General features: G+C 36.4%; 1 protein-coding gene across 1 annotated transcript in view; it reads right to left on the reverse strand.

Moving 5' to 3' along the window:
* The window catches only part of DTWD2 (DTW domain containing 2), a gene marked incomplete at both ends in the record, with an annotated part of 82,961 nt that overhangs the window by 39,277 nt on the left and 27,185 nt on the right, over positions 1 to 16,499 (reverse strand). Inside the window, 2 exons of the mRNA XM_080362650.1 lie at positions 10,382 to 10,476; positions 15,869 to 15,959. Of these exons, the coding sequence (XP_080218776.1) occupies positions 10,382 to 10,476; positions 15,869 to 15,959 (186 nt within the window). The remainder of the gene's footprint in view (positions 1 to 10,381; positions 10,477 to 15,868; positions 15,960 to 16,499) is intronic.

Below are 16,499 nucleotides of genomic sequence, written 5' to 3' on the forward strand. Positions count from 1 at the left end.
TGGTAACATGGGAAGATTAGTTTTCAAAATTAATGCAATTAATGCAGCCAAAAGTACAGTAACTTTCAAGAAATTAACAGCAGAGCAAGTTTTTGCTTTATTAGCGGACCTCAATACCAGTTCCCTCCTACATATAACGTTTAATGTCTTTCTCAATGAAAAGGGTTGATTGCAAACCTCTCTCCCCCAGAACCTAAAAAAAACCCAAACCAAACCAAAACAACAAAACAACCCGACAACAACAACAAACAAACAAAACAACCCACACCAGACAGACAATGACCACGAGATTCTTATGCACTGAAACACAGGTCTCCACAATCTACTCAAGGACACCTTTTTCCATTACACTGCATTCAGTAGTACCCTCTTCCTATCTACTACTCATGCAATGTAAAACTTACCAAAGCATTTTGTGGCTTATCTAATACAATGCGGGGGGGAGTAAGAACACCAATACACAGTTTTCTTACGAAGAAAATAAATATTCTTACCACAGAAGAACAGCAGCAATCACTTGGTTAAGTTACATTCAGCTTCTTTAAGAATTAACTGCAGAGAACCTAAACTGCAATACTTAGCAACACCTAGAAGCCATAACTATAGGCTAAACCACTTCTCAACGTAACAAATACATCCCAAGAGGTCTATCATATTTCAAGCAGCATGTAGGTCTCTTACAGAAGGGCAGCCAAAGAAACTGCAATAATTCTAACAGACTTTTATACATCTTTTACTGAGCCTTATGAGTGCCTTTTATGTCACCATTAGCATTTCTAAAATCTTAAAACCTTAATTTCAATAACAAGATTCCTTCCCCCCCGCTAAACTTCAACTAAACAATTAAACATTTGGTTTCTGTAGTATCTGTGTTGCATTATATATAAAGTGTTTGCTATAATTTAGTATGTTAATCACATATATTCTAAAATCCAGTACATCTTAAAAGTGCTTGTTTTGGAGGGAAGTAGGACACAATTGGAATAGAAGCCAGGAAACCGATGAAGAATTCATGAAGTGTCATCATGAGAGACAAAAATAATTTTCCACTCCTTCTAGTAGAGAAACAGTTTTTAAAACATACCGAAGCAGGCAAGAGAAGGAAGGAATTTCTAAAGCTACAGTCCCAGAGTAGTAGAAGTTCACACCACACCTTAATTTTAGCTTAAGGTATTACAAGAAAACAAAGCAGAGAACGGCACAGAGAAAAGAACTCAGAATAAAATTTCTAAATATAGTAAAAATATCCAAGCAAAATAGAAACCGAAGCTCAGGAACTAAAGTACAGATTAGAAACAGAGGCAGATATTAGTATATCTAGAAATGCCACAGCATTCTCAATGACATCCATAACTGTTTCTCTAAAAAAGTTGCAAGTTTTGCTTCAAGGAAGTAATGCACCTGACTTGCTTTGTATGCTGAGCTAATGCAAATAATTTCACAATTAATACGAAGCAGTCCCAATTAATTATTTCCAAATGAAAAAAAAGAGAATAAATTACTAACACCAGATAACTTCTACTTTTTACTCAATGTAAAAAAAAAAAAAAAAAAAAAAAAAATCAGCACAAATCTTGGCATTAATTCACAAAGCCACTGCTGGGATAGGCCCAGAGGCACCATCCTGTCGAGACAAATCCAGACCACCACATTATTCTTCCACAGCTGGTGAACCATGGATGCTGATCACTGCATCACTACATTCACTTTAACAGTTCTTTTCCGTGCACAAAGCAATAGAACATACTTGAAAAAGCCCATATATCAAATCTTTCTCTGCTACTACTGTGAAGCATAATCCTTAAGAACAGAAACATTAGCAAAAGGATCACACACTGTGGCATGTGGCAAGGTTTCAGTAGAGAGGGAGCTGCAGGGCTGGTCCCTGTGGATATGCTCTGAAGGGAACTGCAGCCCCTGGAAAAGAACCACATGGAACAGAGGCAAAGAGTGAGGAGGAAGAAGCTGCAGAGAGGAACTGCTATGGACTGACAGCAAAGTTAAAGGCTGTAATATTCAAAGATAAAATAGCCAGAGAAAATGTTACCCAAATTATATTAATAACCTGGTTTCAGCTGGGATAGAGTTAGTTTTCTTTCTAGTAGCTGATATAGTACTGTGTTTTGGATTTAGGATGAGAATAATATTAATAACACACTGATGTTTTGGTTGTTGCTGAGCAGTCAAGGACTTTTCCGCTTCTCATGCTGTCCTGCCAACAAGAAGGCAGGGACTTCACAAAAGGCTGGGAGGAGACACAGCCAGGACAGCTGATCCCAACTGACCAAAGGGATATTCCATACCAGATGGCATCATGGTCAGTACACAAAGCTAGGGGAAGAAGGAGGAACAGGGGAACCTTTGGAGTTATAGCATTTGTCTTCCCAGGTAACCATTGCACATGATGGGGTCTGGCCTTCCTGGAGATGGCTGAACATCTGCCTGGCAATGGGAAGTAGAGAATGAATTCCTAGTTCTGCTCTGCGTGTGCACTGTTTCTGCTTTAGTTATCAAACTCTCTGTATCAACCTACAAGTTTTCTCACTTTCACCCTTCTGATTCTTCGCCCATCCCACCAAGGACAATGAGCGAGTGGCTGTGTGGGGTTTAGTTGCCAGCTGGGGTTAAACCACGACAACTGAAGAATCTAAATTTGATACGGTAACGTACAGTTTCAGATGTAAATGAGCATATGTTCAGTTAGTAAGCATTAATTATTTTCATAACAAGAAAAACTGTGACACACCAATCGCTGACTGCATCTGCTCATTGTTGATTGAGATAAAGAGCACAGAGGCACAAATGAAGTTTATGAAACATAATGACACTGAAGCACATGAAAAATACCTACAAGAAAGTCAGTTGAATGAAAAAACATATCTTGTAGATAACTTCAAAATATTTGGTAAGTGATAAGACTCGATTAGTTGATATTTGATACTGTAACGATATTTTTCTTTTGTGAACAATCACTAGAAGAGTGCCATACCTATAGTATGTAATTAGCAAGAACAGCTTTATAAAATTAAGAGAAATAAGTCACATTTTATTACTTCAAAACTGTTTGAAGTTACAAATTTTCCCAAGTACCAAATTAATTTCTGATCTAAACTACTGAACTGTAGCAGAGCTGACAACTATACTATACTGGAAGTACAGTACTATACTGTACTGGAGGTTTGTGTAGCTTGATTTCAGAAATCAATGGAAATAAACTTGCAATTGCCACCTCACTGTCCTAAATAACAGGGTGGTAGATGCAGAGATATGTGCACCAGTTCTCCTGTTACTGATCATCCATTAGAGTATATAATTTTATCATAGTTCACAGAATTACCTAACTACAGAAGGCTGAATACTTGCAAAGAGGGAAGGTTTGAGAATAAGACTACATTTTCCTGAGGGGGAGCGGGAAAGAAAAGACAAAAAAACCCCTCCCAAACAGTCACAAAGTATAAAACGAAACTTAAAAGCAGTAATGACAAGGCTGTTTAAAGAACTATGACATTAAATTAAAATAATTCAAATTTTTGACATTAGACATTAGATACAGTTGCTATCTCTGTTAAATATATGCCAGAAATTCCTGTAGAGTGGAATGAACAATATTATTATTCAAAAACTACTGCGTGCAAAAAGTTCATTAGTAGCCCAAAAAGAACATGAATCCCGTAAGTTGTATTCTGTTCATCAATATGAGAAAATAGTTCATTTCCCCCTAATATTTGCATAGTGCATAACAAACCTACTGCTCAGTCAAAGAATGCACTGCAGTTGTTAGGTACATCCTATGAGCAAGTAAAAGACTGGGAAAAGACATTAGCACTTTTTTTTTGGTTAATTTTTTCCCCCTTTTCTGAAGTGTCATCTCTATAAGAGTACTTTAATAGACATCCTGCAAATGTAAATGCAGTTTCAGAAAACCATGCTACACACTTTACATTCAGTAATATAAGTTACACCCTAACTATGTATTCAGGAAACAATAGTTACCTAGACATTCTGAGACAACAGATGCCCTAGCTAACCCTCTGTCATCCCCTGCATTTTTTAATTGCCCCTGCTCACTGTATCATGTGTACTGTCAATAACATCGCATTTTCAGTACAGGCTTGAAATTCAGATCATGTAAAGCAAACTTATTGTTGAATGTAAATATTTCATGGAGTAGACTTTTGGATTTGCTCTTCTTTTCAAGCATGCCCGTATCTTGACCAAATGGGTATCTTGGTTCCCCTTTACCACCTTAATCACTGCTACCATGCAACCTTCACAAGCCACTGGGAGTTCAGTAATCTTTTTCTCCTGGAGTACTCTCAGTGAAAACGTAACACACAAGAAATGGACTCTGTCAAAAGGAGTTACATAGAACTAAATTTACAGCTGGCACTGCCCAAAGAAGAAACATCTAATGCTAAAGTCAGCTCTTTCTTACAGGGTATTTAACAAAAAGTGAAATGAAATATTTTCCAAGTGTCTACTCTTGACTATAATTCATTATTAAATAGTTACATGTAAAAGAACATATTTATCTGGTGGAGTAGAAGGAGGAAGAAAAGGATAGACATTTAGTGTTCCTGTGCCAACAAGATCATGACCAAATTTGATTTGGGTTACATCTGCTCCTGCATATGTAATCACACACTAATGTCCTAAGAAAGCCTCAAGCATGTGATATGCTAAAAATACTACCTGCTACGTTAACATAACAACTATGTACATAATTCTGCAACTGCCTATGCAAGTTGCAGGTACAAATTCTAATGCATTAATTTGCATTATTCAAGCACTGCAGACCATCATCCTTTGCAACCAAACATCAGTTCACTGAGAAATTGTAAAAACAAAATGAAATTGATCATCTAATCCCTATCAAGGAATTAACAAACCAGATGTAAAACAGACTAAGTAAAGGAATAAAAAACCTGTAACAGTAGCAATGGAGAGCACTAGCCTCAAGTATTTTCAGTATATTGGGGACCTGACTTATGATTCTGTATGTACATATTAAAATCTAGGGCAAATTGAGGGTTTTTTAGAACAGAAAAAAAGAGACTAATTACCTCTACAAATGTTTCCAGCACAATCAATCAAGCCTAAACAGACACATGGAACAAATTCAATCAATAATCAAAAAGATACAGGAGATAAAAGTACACATTTCAAGAGTGAATGGGGTAACAGGAAATCAGGCAAATAACATCTCTGAAAACGACATGCTTCTTTTCAGTCTGACAACAAGAGATAACATCCTGACTTGTCAAACAGGATAATAAGTTCAATAAGCTGAGAAAAGTTGTTCAGCAGGATTTCAGATGGACTTTCATGGGAAAAGATTTATGTTTGTCAAGACCAAAGGAAAGCATACTATAATATTTGAAACAGGTGAAAGAAACAAATTGTACACTCAAGCTTAACAGTCACCAGAACATATCAGAGAATTAGGACCTCTCCTATTCCAAAGGAGCATAGCTTGGCAAGTTTTCAGCATTTGGGTAAAATATGACCAAATGTCTGTAGATAACCAGTAAAAAACAAATGTAGATAAAAGAAGTAGGCTTCTATGAAACAGATAAACAAAACTGAACCAGAGACGAACAACATTCTGAAGCCAAAATGATGACAGAGGGACAGAAACTAAACAGTGCAGGAATATCAAAAGATAGAAGGTATCCGAAGATTAAAACAAAGTTTTGAAAAATAGGTAATAGAGATGAGACTAGGCCAAAAGAAATCCGAATATACAGCATCACTGGATGAAAATGTTTAAGCTAGAGGAAAGGAGGAGATGTGGAAAATACCATCTTTTGCCAGTGCAGAGCAGAATGAAGAAAAGACAACAAAGCAAGAACAAAAATCATACTACTACCTCTGTCAATATTATTCTATAAAAATCATCAGTATTGAGGAAAGACAGCAAAAGAGCTAGAGAAAAATCTGCATGTTTCAAGAATTTAAGTCAAAGATGGTGGCAGTGTAGGTTGCAAAATAAGCTGCGTTAACTTAAACTGAAAAATTATAATTACTTAGCTGCAAAGATAGCAGAACTTAGGAAGGAGAGAATAAGGTGAGCAGAGAAAGTAAGTTCTGTCATGGACAAGAAGGTCAGTCGTACCAATGGAGAACAGGAAGCAGTTTTGGGGCTGATAATCTTGGCAATGAACATTGATAAACTGCAAACCTCTTGAGAGCTGTGAAAGAGCAGAAAGGAGGAAACTGCTGAACAACACTTGGATGGAGGTGAGAGTCTTCAGAAATCTAAGAGGACATTACATTTGAAGAATTACATATACCTCTGATAAGCAGAAGCACTGTGAACCAGAGCTAGTGATCTAATAAAAATAGTTTTTTACTAAGAACTATGAATGAGAAGCTAACTAGTGCTAGTAAATTTGAGATGTCATCAACTAAGGAAGACGTAGACAACTTAAGTCAAACATGAAGGGCTTGAATAGGTGGTAGCTAACAAAAACAGTAAGGAATTTGCAGATTTATCAGAGGCAATAACTGCAAGAGGGAAAAAACCAGGAAATGCTATCTGGTTTTGTGCTGCTAGAAGACATAAGGAAAGAATGGCAAAAAGATACAAGGCATCTGTAATTTGTAGCATGTGAACATACAAAAGAAGGCAGGGGAAAAGGGAAAGGAAATTATGCATAAGTTATGCACATTTGAATGCTGCTGCCAGGCAGAAAAGGAGGAACACGAATGGCACAAGTTTTCAGTACAAAAAACCACTACTAAAAAAAAAAACAAAAAAAAACAAAGCAAACAGAAACTATAGTCACAAGAAAAGCAGTGTTTCTAAAGTGAGAGACAAAATAAAATGGATACAACAGTTTAAAAATGCATATAAACATCTTCCTACCATTCCCAATGAAGGCAATTAAGTTACAAGCATTACAATTATTACAAATAATTAAAAATCCCTTTTTTTTTTACAAATACAGGATAAAAATATTCTGAGATATCAATATAAACTAATTTTCCCATTTTCCTTTCTAGAAGGTTCAAGATATCTAAAGTATGGGCTGTTAAGAGAGTCTCTAGAGAAAATTTATTTATAAAACATATTTTGTCAAAGGTAATAAACATTCTATATACTCCTATGTTTCGCAGCACCAACACCACAAAAACAACAGCCTTATAACAGAAATTAATATAAATAACTGAAACTACTGGCAAACTAGAAATTAACCTGAGTCCTACTACATTGTTTCAGTAGCTCTGGCTGATCCTTACTATCCAATTTTTCAGTGTCTGCTGTGTCTTACTTGGTGACTTCACAAAATCAGAAGTCAAAACTCCAGTTACCATGGAATCAGCCTGACCTTGTACAAGTAAGGAGGTCTGCTTTGTGTTAAAGTTTGGAAAATTTCAGTAAAAGTGATATGAGCCTTCTGCTTGCTTATGGTATCCTTCTAGCCAATGTCTGAAAGGTGTCTATATTTAACAGACTCACCATTTAAACTGATCAGGTATGTCAGACACAAAAAGAAGTGGTTTACACTTTTACATAAAATTCAGTCTCTTATCTGGCTGTGATGCTATCTCAACCCTCCCATATTCTTGTCTGCCATGGTACTATGATACTGGGTTCATTGTAAATCTATAAAAATTAGTGGAAAATATTAACAACTTGCAAATGTGCTATATAAGAAAAAAAAAAAATCACTTGATAAGTACTCATGCCAAACTGTTAACTTTTAGCTTAATCATTTCAGTATAAAGATTAACCCTAATGTCTATCAATAATATAATTGATACAAAATCTTCAGAAGTTAAGGTCTTTGAACACTTGGAAAAAATCCTCAGATACAACCAACAGAACCAGTCTTTTAATTCAGTAATGCTACCTGATAAGTCCAGTCACCACGCAAACATTACATACTCGCAGCGGAAGCAAAATGCCAGATTGCAGGAAAAATTGATAGAATAGGGGAAAAAAAAAAAAATCACAGATTAACACTTAGAAACAATTGGATTAATCACTCCTCATCTTTACGGCTACTCTGAAGTGTTTTATGTTTTCAAAGCTGTTGCCAAGAGCTACTGGATTCTGTGAAAATACAAATATGCCCACTACCATTCTATTCTGAAAATTTACAAATGTATGGGTAACTATCCAAAATATCACTTTCACAGGTCTACTGCATGGTGGGGCTTCTATATGTATGAAGAAAAAGAACAGGCACACCACATTACCCCTACAGCAGCCACTGTTCACATGCAAGATCAGTGTGAACACACATTTAAAGTGATACTGTTTCTATTCCTTTTCAACCCATGCACTTCCAGTTTAAGCTGCAAAGGATGTAAATAACATCACATAACTTCAACAAAACAAAGGTATGGCCTTAATGTGCTGCAAAACAATGATAGTTAAAAAGTGTATCAGAAGGCACTCTTTAATGATGTTTTTCTTCCAAGAAAGACAGAAGTCTTCTCCCAACATGGGGCAAGGTTAATTAATTTGCTTGTACAGCAGCTACCAAATTGCTTACAGACAGCATGGCTTTTAAGAACATGAGAAAAACCCCAAGCCCTGTTTAATATGCCATAAAACATGAGCTGCACCACTGCAATTTATGAGGCTTTAAAAGCCCCATTGGCAGAGATTTTCACCCTAAGAGGAGGGCAGGGACCAGTACAGCCCCCACCCCTGCCATTAACAGTAAACATGGAGATGCTTCTACCCCTGTCTGCACGTCTGCTCCTAGAACATGACACACCACAGAAGGCATTTAAGTCATTCTAGATGATTACTCTGAACTCTCTGAACATACCTACCAAATTTATGGCCTGATAGGATGCTAGAAATCCAAAATAGCACCGACATGATCCTCTAACCTAAGCAGTTCAAGTACTGCTAGTTAAAAATAAGGAGTACGGATTAGAACACTGGCAGGATGCATACATAACTAAGAAAAAAAAAAAAAGTAACACATTGCACAGCTGGAAAACAACTTTTCTCACCTTCTCATCCCTCCTCCTCCCAGGAAGGTGGGAATGAACTCCATGACTGAGCACTCCCAATTTATGCAGTCTTGCTTATATGTACAGTACAATGCAGGCATATTGCAGATACGTTGAAGTAAAGTCAGGATTACTACCTAATTACTTTTAGTCCTGCATCCAGTTAGTTAGATCATCCAACTCATATTAACCTAAGGAAAACTTTGATTTCTTTCACCACTTCCAGTATGTTTTGAGGCAAAAACCTTATATGAAATAGGTATTTAAGAACCTGTTTAAACTATTTTGGTGCTGAGATGTTCTACAACTTGTTTTGACCTAGAAAGGATCCTTTAGGTTAAAGAACTACCTCTGGATTCGAAGTTGTAAAAGCTTTAATACTGTAATCATCACTTCTAAAAAAACACTCTAAAAAGATTTAATAGAAGCAGACTGTATTGACAGTGTTCCACCTTGTGCACATCAGTATGAAAATCTGATTCACTTCCAGGTTTAATGGGAAGACAGTATGACTTCCCTTTAGCTTGGAACAGTTTAGATTATTTTAGTTATTATCATAGAAAACTAATAGAAAAGCAATGTATTTCTAAAGTGCTCTAGCTACCATATAGGCAGCAAAAAGTTGGGGGAGCACCATTCTGAGTCACCTTCTAACACTTCTGTTCATTGAAGTCTACCAAAAGTTTTCTCTAAAGATTAAACTCAATTTTAGAATTAATTTCCTTTATAAGCACTCATTATTTTATTTGATTTTACTGAAAATGTATGTAGTAAAATTTCATCGGCATTTTTACCAAGAACTGGTTTCCAAGACTTAGCTTCATCTAATAAAGATTAAACACGTGAGGTGTGAGACCAGTGTTGTCCAAGGTATCAGAATAATAAAAAATAATTAAAAATCTAAAAGCTATGCTTTCTTATAATTAATTTTAAGGTAAGGAAGAAAGGATTTGAAAAAATACATTATCTAAGAGTTTCCAGCACTGGATTCTCTTCTCAGCTTCTCCCACACTCAAGTGAAAACTATTACTTAAGTTTCAGTAACACAAAATGGTTTATCAAACAAAGCAAATACAAAATAATGATAGAGAACAGCAAGACAAACTTAGTAACAGATAAGAAAAGAACTGCAAAAAGCTTTCTAAGAGTTGCACAGTAACCACTTGAACTTTCCGAGAGCACAAAACTGCAATAGTTAAAAGCTACGATCTAAAGGAAGAGATATCAAATGTTTCTGAACGTTATACGTAATTTATCTTCGCTGGAAATCAGAAGCTTATACCAAAATTGAAAGTGCACACCTGAAATAAAAATTGAGAATACTGTTAGCTATTAACAAAGACACTGAAAGAAATATCTGCATAATTTACAGAGGACCAGAAAATGCATAGACAATCCTGCTCACCTCTCTTCACTGAAACGTCGACCAACCAAAATTTTACATTTATCTGGAGGAAGACAAGCTGCTAGCAAAGGTACCGTCCTTAACACTCGACTTTCCTGTAAAAAAGAAAGGTTACTTTTGAATAAAATCAAAGAGGGCCTCTATGAATTCTTAATGTTTCTAGTTACTTTCAAGTTCTTCTGACTATATATACAGAAAAAAATCTTAAAAAAATAACAGAAAAAAAAACCTACAAGAAAAAAATACCCAATTTTCAATTTTGATGCATTCAAATTGTACTGTTTTGATCAACACTATTACACTTAGTTTTAACTAACCTCTGATCATCAGCATAAGTTTGAACCAGGCTACAAAAGCAACTACAAAACTTCATAGAATAATAAACAATGGGCAAAAACCAGCATTTGCATTAATGTAAAAGGTTGGGGATATAATGTCTCCATATTGGAAAGTGAGGGGCGGGCTCAGTTTCCACAAACAGGTGCTAAAAATGAAAGCACTGGGTGTATCAGAACAGTATGAAATACAAACAACTCCACACCACTGTCACTTCACAGTAACCAGGACAATGGTGCCAGCACAGCCACAAGTACTCCACCTCATGCCATTCAGGCTGTGCTGACCAGGTGAGGAAGGCGACCGCCATGCCTGGGTGGGGAACAGAGCTGTATTGGACCAGGGCTTCAGAAAGCAGAGGATGAGGGAAGTACTCCCAGCTGAACCAAACCATCTACTTATCAAACAGAGCAATTGCTTGTTCCATGCTTTATTTAACACAGCTGGAAAACCACTATTTTTTGTCTAGACGAGAAGAATTGCAAACTGAGCTTGAATATTTAGGATGGCAATTTTTGTATTCTGATCAAGGAAGAGGGAGCATAGGTTTATCTTGCATTTAATGAAGACAAGAAGTCAACACCAAAAAACAAGTAAAAATTTCAATTTACCACAAGAGGAAGAAAAGAAGGTAATTAGCTGAACCTAGCATGAGGCAAGACACTAGAGGTCAGGTGAGGATTACAAAAGCCCTAAACTCAGTAAGAAATGAGTTCTTATTCTCAACCTGAATGTCTCACGATTCAAACAATGAAAATCCAAAGATCCATCCCTAAACCACAGGATTAATTAATGAAAACCTTGTGGCATTTTGGTCCATCTTTTGATTTATAAGCTGTATATCAACAATTCAGTATTTGTGAACACATAAGGCCTTGACTAGCTCTCTCAGTTCTCTCTGGGTGGCTGTTACCTTCCACAAGTATCAAAGTGTCGCTGTGTCTGGCTTTCACCTTGTCTCACCACCAAGTTGCTGATAAATTTGCAATGCTTCTTGTCTGTTAAATTAGTTATGTGAAGATTTTTATGACTGTTGCCTAAAACCTTTATTAATTTTGCTTCTTGTGATCCATATCTACTGATGGTCTATAAATAAAACATCATGGAGTTGAAGGAGTAAGTTGTCCTGCCACACACCGACCACCACTTTGCATGGCAGCAGTAGCAGTACGATGTCTCTCAGGGATAGATGAAGATCTAAGTTCCCAGGAAATTAAATGCTAGCAAGCGGGTGGAGAAATATAAATCAAACTACCATTGATTTCTTCTGTCTCCACAAACCAGAATAAGGAATCATTGGTGGCGTGGGTTTATTTGTCTTTATCTCATCATAATTAAATACCACTCCAATCCGCTAGTCAGAAGACTCCCTTCTTCATAAGAATGTAAGAAGTGGCAATAAAGGAACTGGAAGAAAATCAGTTCTTTATTGCTGATAAGTAAATCCAAAAGAGCTATAATTGATCAAGAGCAAGTCATTCAACTGTTTCCTCTAATCTTATATCATTAGTTCAGAATTGCCTTTCATGTCAAATGCAGCCTCTTAGCAACAGGGAAAAAGTTAGAATTTTCCAATCTAATAAACAATCCATGTTTATAGGAAAATAAAGTATAAAATTTAAAGCTGAAAGGAATTGTTTGAGAGCAGATCTTTAAGAACAGCTAAGTCAAACTAATATAAAAAATTATTTCATTTGTTTATATTGGTCTTCATTAAAAGACATTTGTATTTAACTAGAATATAGATAATCTATTTATTATCATATTGACTATTTTCCATTTAGTGGTTTGAAAGCAAGCAGTTACTCTCACCTTTCTTCATCTCAGTGTTCTAGTATCATTTTCAACTCTTTGTTTATTCATTATTTGACCATTGAAGTATGTAAATAGGAATAGGACTGGAGCATTTATGCAGTGGGTTGACCTTGGCTGACCTCTAGTTGCCCACCAAACTGCTCTATCACTCCCCTCCTCAGCAGGATAGTGGTGAGAAAATAAGATGAAAATGAACACGCAGGTCAAGATAAAGGCAGTTTAACACAGAACAGTAAAAGCCACATGTGGAAGCAAAGGAAAAAGATTTTACTCTCTACTTCCCACCAGAAGGCAACGTCCAGACACTTCCCAGGAAGCAGGGACTAAGCACCTGTAGAAGTTGCTCCAGTAGACAAATGCCCTAGCAACAAATGCTGTGCTCCACTCTCCAGCTTTTACTGTGTAGTACGGTATGGAATATCCCTCTGATCAGTTTGGGCCAGCTTTCCTGGCTACGTCCCCTCCCAATCTCCTGCCCACCCCTAGGCTACTGGCCTTTGGAGGTGGGGTTTGGAGGGACAGTCCTGACGCTGTGCAAGCACTGCTCAGCACTGGTCTGTTATCAGCACTGTTCTAGCCACAAAGCACAGCACTATGAGGGCTGCTATGGCCAGCTCTGCCCCAGACCCAATGCAATTTACTTTACTTTCACTTTTTTGGGGGGAACGGTGTGGGGAAGGGAATGAGTGGTACTTTTATTTAGCACAGCATTACACATCTACAATGAACAGGATGGTTCTAACTAAAAAATATTTATTAAAGCCAGTGGATATATGTTTCCTCCATTTTATTTACTAATTATTAGGACAATTAATAAAAAATTTCCCCTTACATTTGATTCCTTTTTTTCAATAAGGAACAGTATACATAGGAAGTATTATAATGAGTAAGTCAAAGTTAATTACTGGCATTAGATCAAAATAAAAAATAATTAAATACACATCATCTAATTGTTCTTCTCAGATGCTGAACATTGAAAATTCTTACACTTATATCTAAACAGATACCCTCTGCTATGCTTTAAGGGTTCTGTCCTGAGTTATACCTATAACTCAGGGTTTGAAAAGTACATAATGGCCTATACTCTGCTGGAGAATTCCAAGCATGATAAAATGCAAAGGTAAGACAAATGTCCACAGGGGGTTGTACACCTAGTTATGCTACTGACCTGACATAAGAATCATAACAGCAGGCATGAGAAGGGAAAAATAACAAAATTATTTTATTTACTTTTATACACATATCTACACGCAAAGAAAAATAAGATATTATGTTAGGTATATAACTACTTCACCATTCCACTAGTTCTGATTCTGGGTTTGGGATGCTGGGTTTGTCTATACTTAATTTTTAAATCACTCTTTACAAAGAATGGTACACTAACACTATTCAGAAAACAAGCATTCCCTTGACATGGAATGCTGAATTCTCTTCAGATACCTTCACAAATAAAAATCTAATTCATTCATGGACCTATTATGCAGAATGGAAGCTGGATGGGAGGATTCCTCACCTGGAATCCACTGCCCTGCAATAAGTGATTCCTCTCTCTTTCACAGTATCTGATACCTGCACAGGTCTGTCTGACAGCATGGACTCTGGATAGTAAGCATGTGAAGACACAGTCACATTAATCAGAGCACAGGAAATGTTGCTCCTAACTTTCTACATTACTATCTCACCTGAATACAAGTCTCAATAGCGTCATCTGACCACAGCTGGTGGCTTACTTCACTGCACTGTGAACTGCCAAAGCCAGTAAATAATGAAGCACATAGAAGATGATAGTCTGCACTGAGGTGCAGCAAAGGAAAGACATCCACTACCTGGTTAGTTTAATGAGATACTTTTGAAATGGACTCTTAGCATGTATCTGTAATGACATGGCAGACTGAAGGATGAGACAGAGTCCAGAAAGCTTATCTGCCTTCAAGATTGATTGTATTTTGACTACGAGCAGCTATGGCAAAGGGAATCTATCTTTTGTCAGCTATGCCTCCACTGTTCTGGAATCAAAAGCATCACCTGTGATAATCTAAGACAAATACTTTCGAAGATTATTATAAGATATTCTTTGCTTCCCACTACCTGTTTGGATTTATCTCTGATAAAACAAGTGCCCTCGTAAGCCATATAGTTAAATTTTTCCTCTCAGATGGATTGTCTTCAAATAACAGTGGTCTTTCAAAACTATCTTATTGTGTGAATTATCATTACATGACACAGGCTAACAGAGAAGTTGCATCCCATTGTAACAGACAGCTATTGTGATTCTGAATTAATAAAAAGTGTAGATAGCCTTTCAGAAGGATGCTGGAATGGTGTATGAATCTGAAAAGAATCTGCAAACTTCTTCTAGTACCTTCCACCATGAGTAAGAAATTCAGCACAATTCAAATGCCAGTTCAAAGTTCTCTAGCACGTTTTTAAACTTTTTATCCAGAAAGTGACTTAAGCATATACTTAACTACTTTTGAAATAAGAAGTAACACAAACCTGCATTTTTATTATAAGTAGCCAATTAAAAATCACAGCTTTACCATTTAACGAACCAAATACATCACAGTTTCTGTTTTGTTTCTCTGTGAGAGAAAACGTTTCTCTAACTTGCTCTTTTACATTCTGCTTAAGCTCCATCAGGCAAAGACTCTCTGTGTACTGACTGAGCTAATGTATAATGCTAAGTAAACAGCCAGACCAGAAGACTACAGGTTTCTGAGCTTCATAGTCTAATTTCTAGACCCACCATCTATCCGGATCTGTGTAGCTGTAGTCCAACTTCTAAAACTCTCATGATCCACCACCACACTACCTTGTTAACAAACAAGAAAACATCAATATTAATCCTCCTATGAGGTAAATGAAAGCATACTGTTCTGAAGTCAAACTGTTGTTCTTCATTGGCTAAACAGCTAGGGTCATCACTATGGTGAATTGCTTAATTAATATTTATAACAGAATACCAATATCAATAAAAGAAAACTGCTATAATCAAAACACATTCCTCCTTGGATCAAGTCTGAGTGCCTACGTGGGACACCATGTCAAGATTACTTCTTGCAATTTGTACAAAGCCAAGAAGACTTCAGATTCAAGCAGGACTATTCAGATAAAACATCTTTCATGAATGAAAGTTGCAGAAATAAGGTGTGATTTCACACCTTTGGAAGAACTGCATATAAGATACAATAACTCAGATGAAGTGGCATTTGAGTCATCTAGTTTAAAAGGAAAAATCATTACATGATGTTAATAGCATAGCTGTTTCATCTTGCATACTATTTACCGCATTAAGATTCTTAGCTGAACTCAAAAAATTACCACAGCTTTACTCACCTCTGCTGGATGCTGAATTATATACAAGCAGGTAGAGACCTTTAGCGGGTGTATTGGCAGGAATGGACATAAACACACCTTCTGAGGACGGCTACATGACAGAAGAGAGTGAGAGAACAACAAAAGTATGCATCAATTTATGAAAGATTGTACAAATACATGGCACAAACACATGATGCACCCCAAGAGGCACACTAAGAACTTCCCCTTATGACACAGTGTATTAAACCTGACATAATTTTCTGTTTTAAACTCCCTCTGTTTTTAAAAATAAAGAAGCAAGCTACAGTTTCAAGAACAGTGTTCAGATCCCTCCTGGACTAAAACACTCTAAAAGCAATTCACTAGTATACACACCCCAGTCAGAGAAGTCTGTTACTGCTTTTCCTGTCAAGTTAGTGAGTTTCAACAATTTGATAAAATATTATAATAGAATATATAATATTTATAATTTATACAATATTTATAATAGATTAATTACAAAAAAAATTATAAGTATATACACAAGAAACCCCAGACATGCTATATTTATGATTGGGTTTGTTTTCTATAGTTTCATCTATAATGAAATATGTAGTAGACACACGAAAAAAAAAAAATCCTTATCAGGAACTTCTAATTTAAGTCTGAA

This window comes from Nesoenas mayeri, assembly GCF_963082525.1.
Source record: "Nesoenas mayeri genome assembly, chromosome: Z".
NCBI classification, from domain to species: Eukaryota; Metazoa; Chordata; class Aves; order Columbiformes; family Columbidae; genus Nesoenas; species Nesoenas mayeri.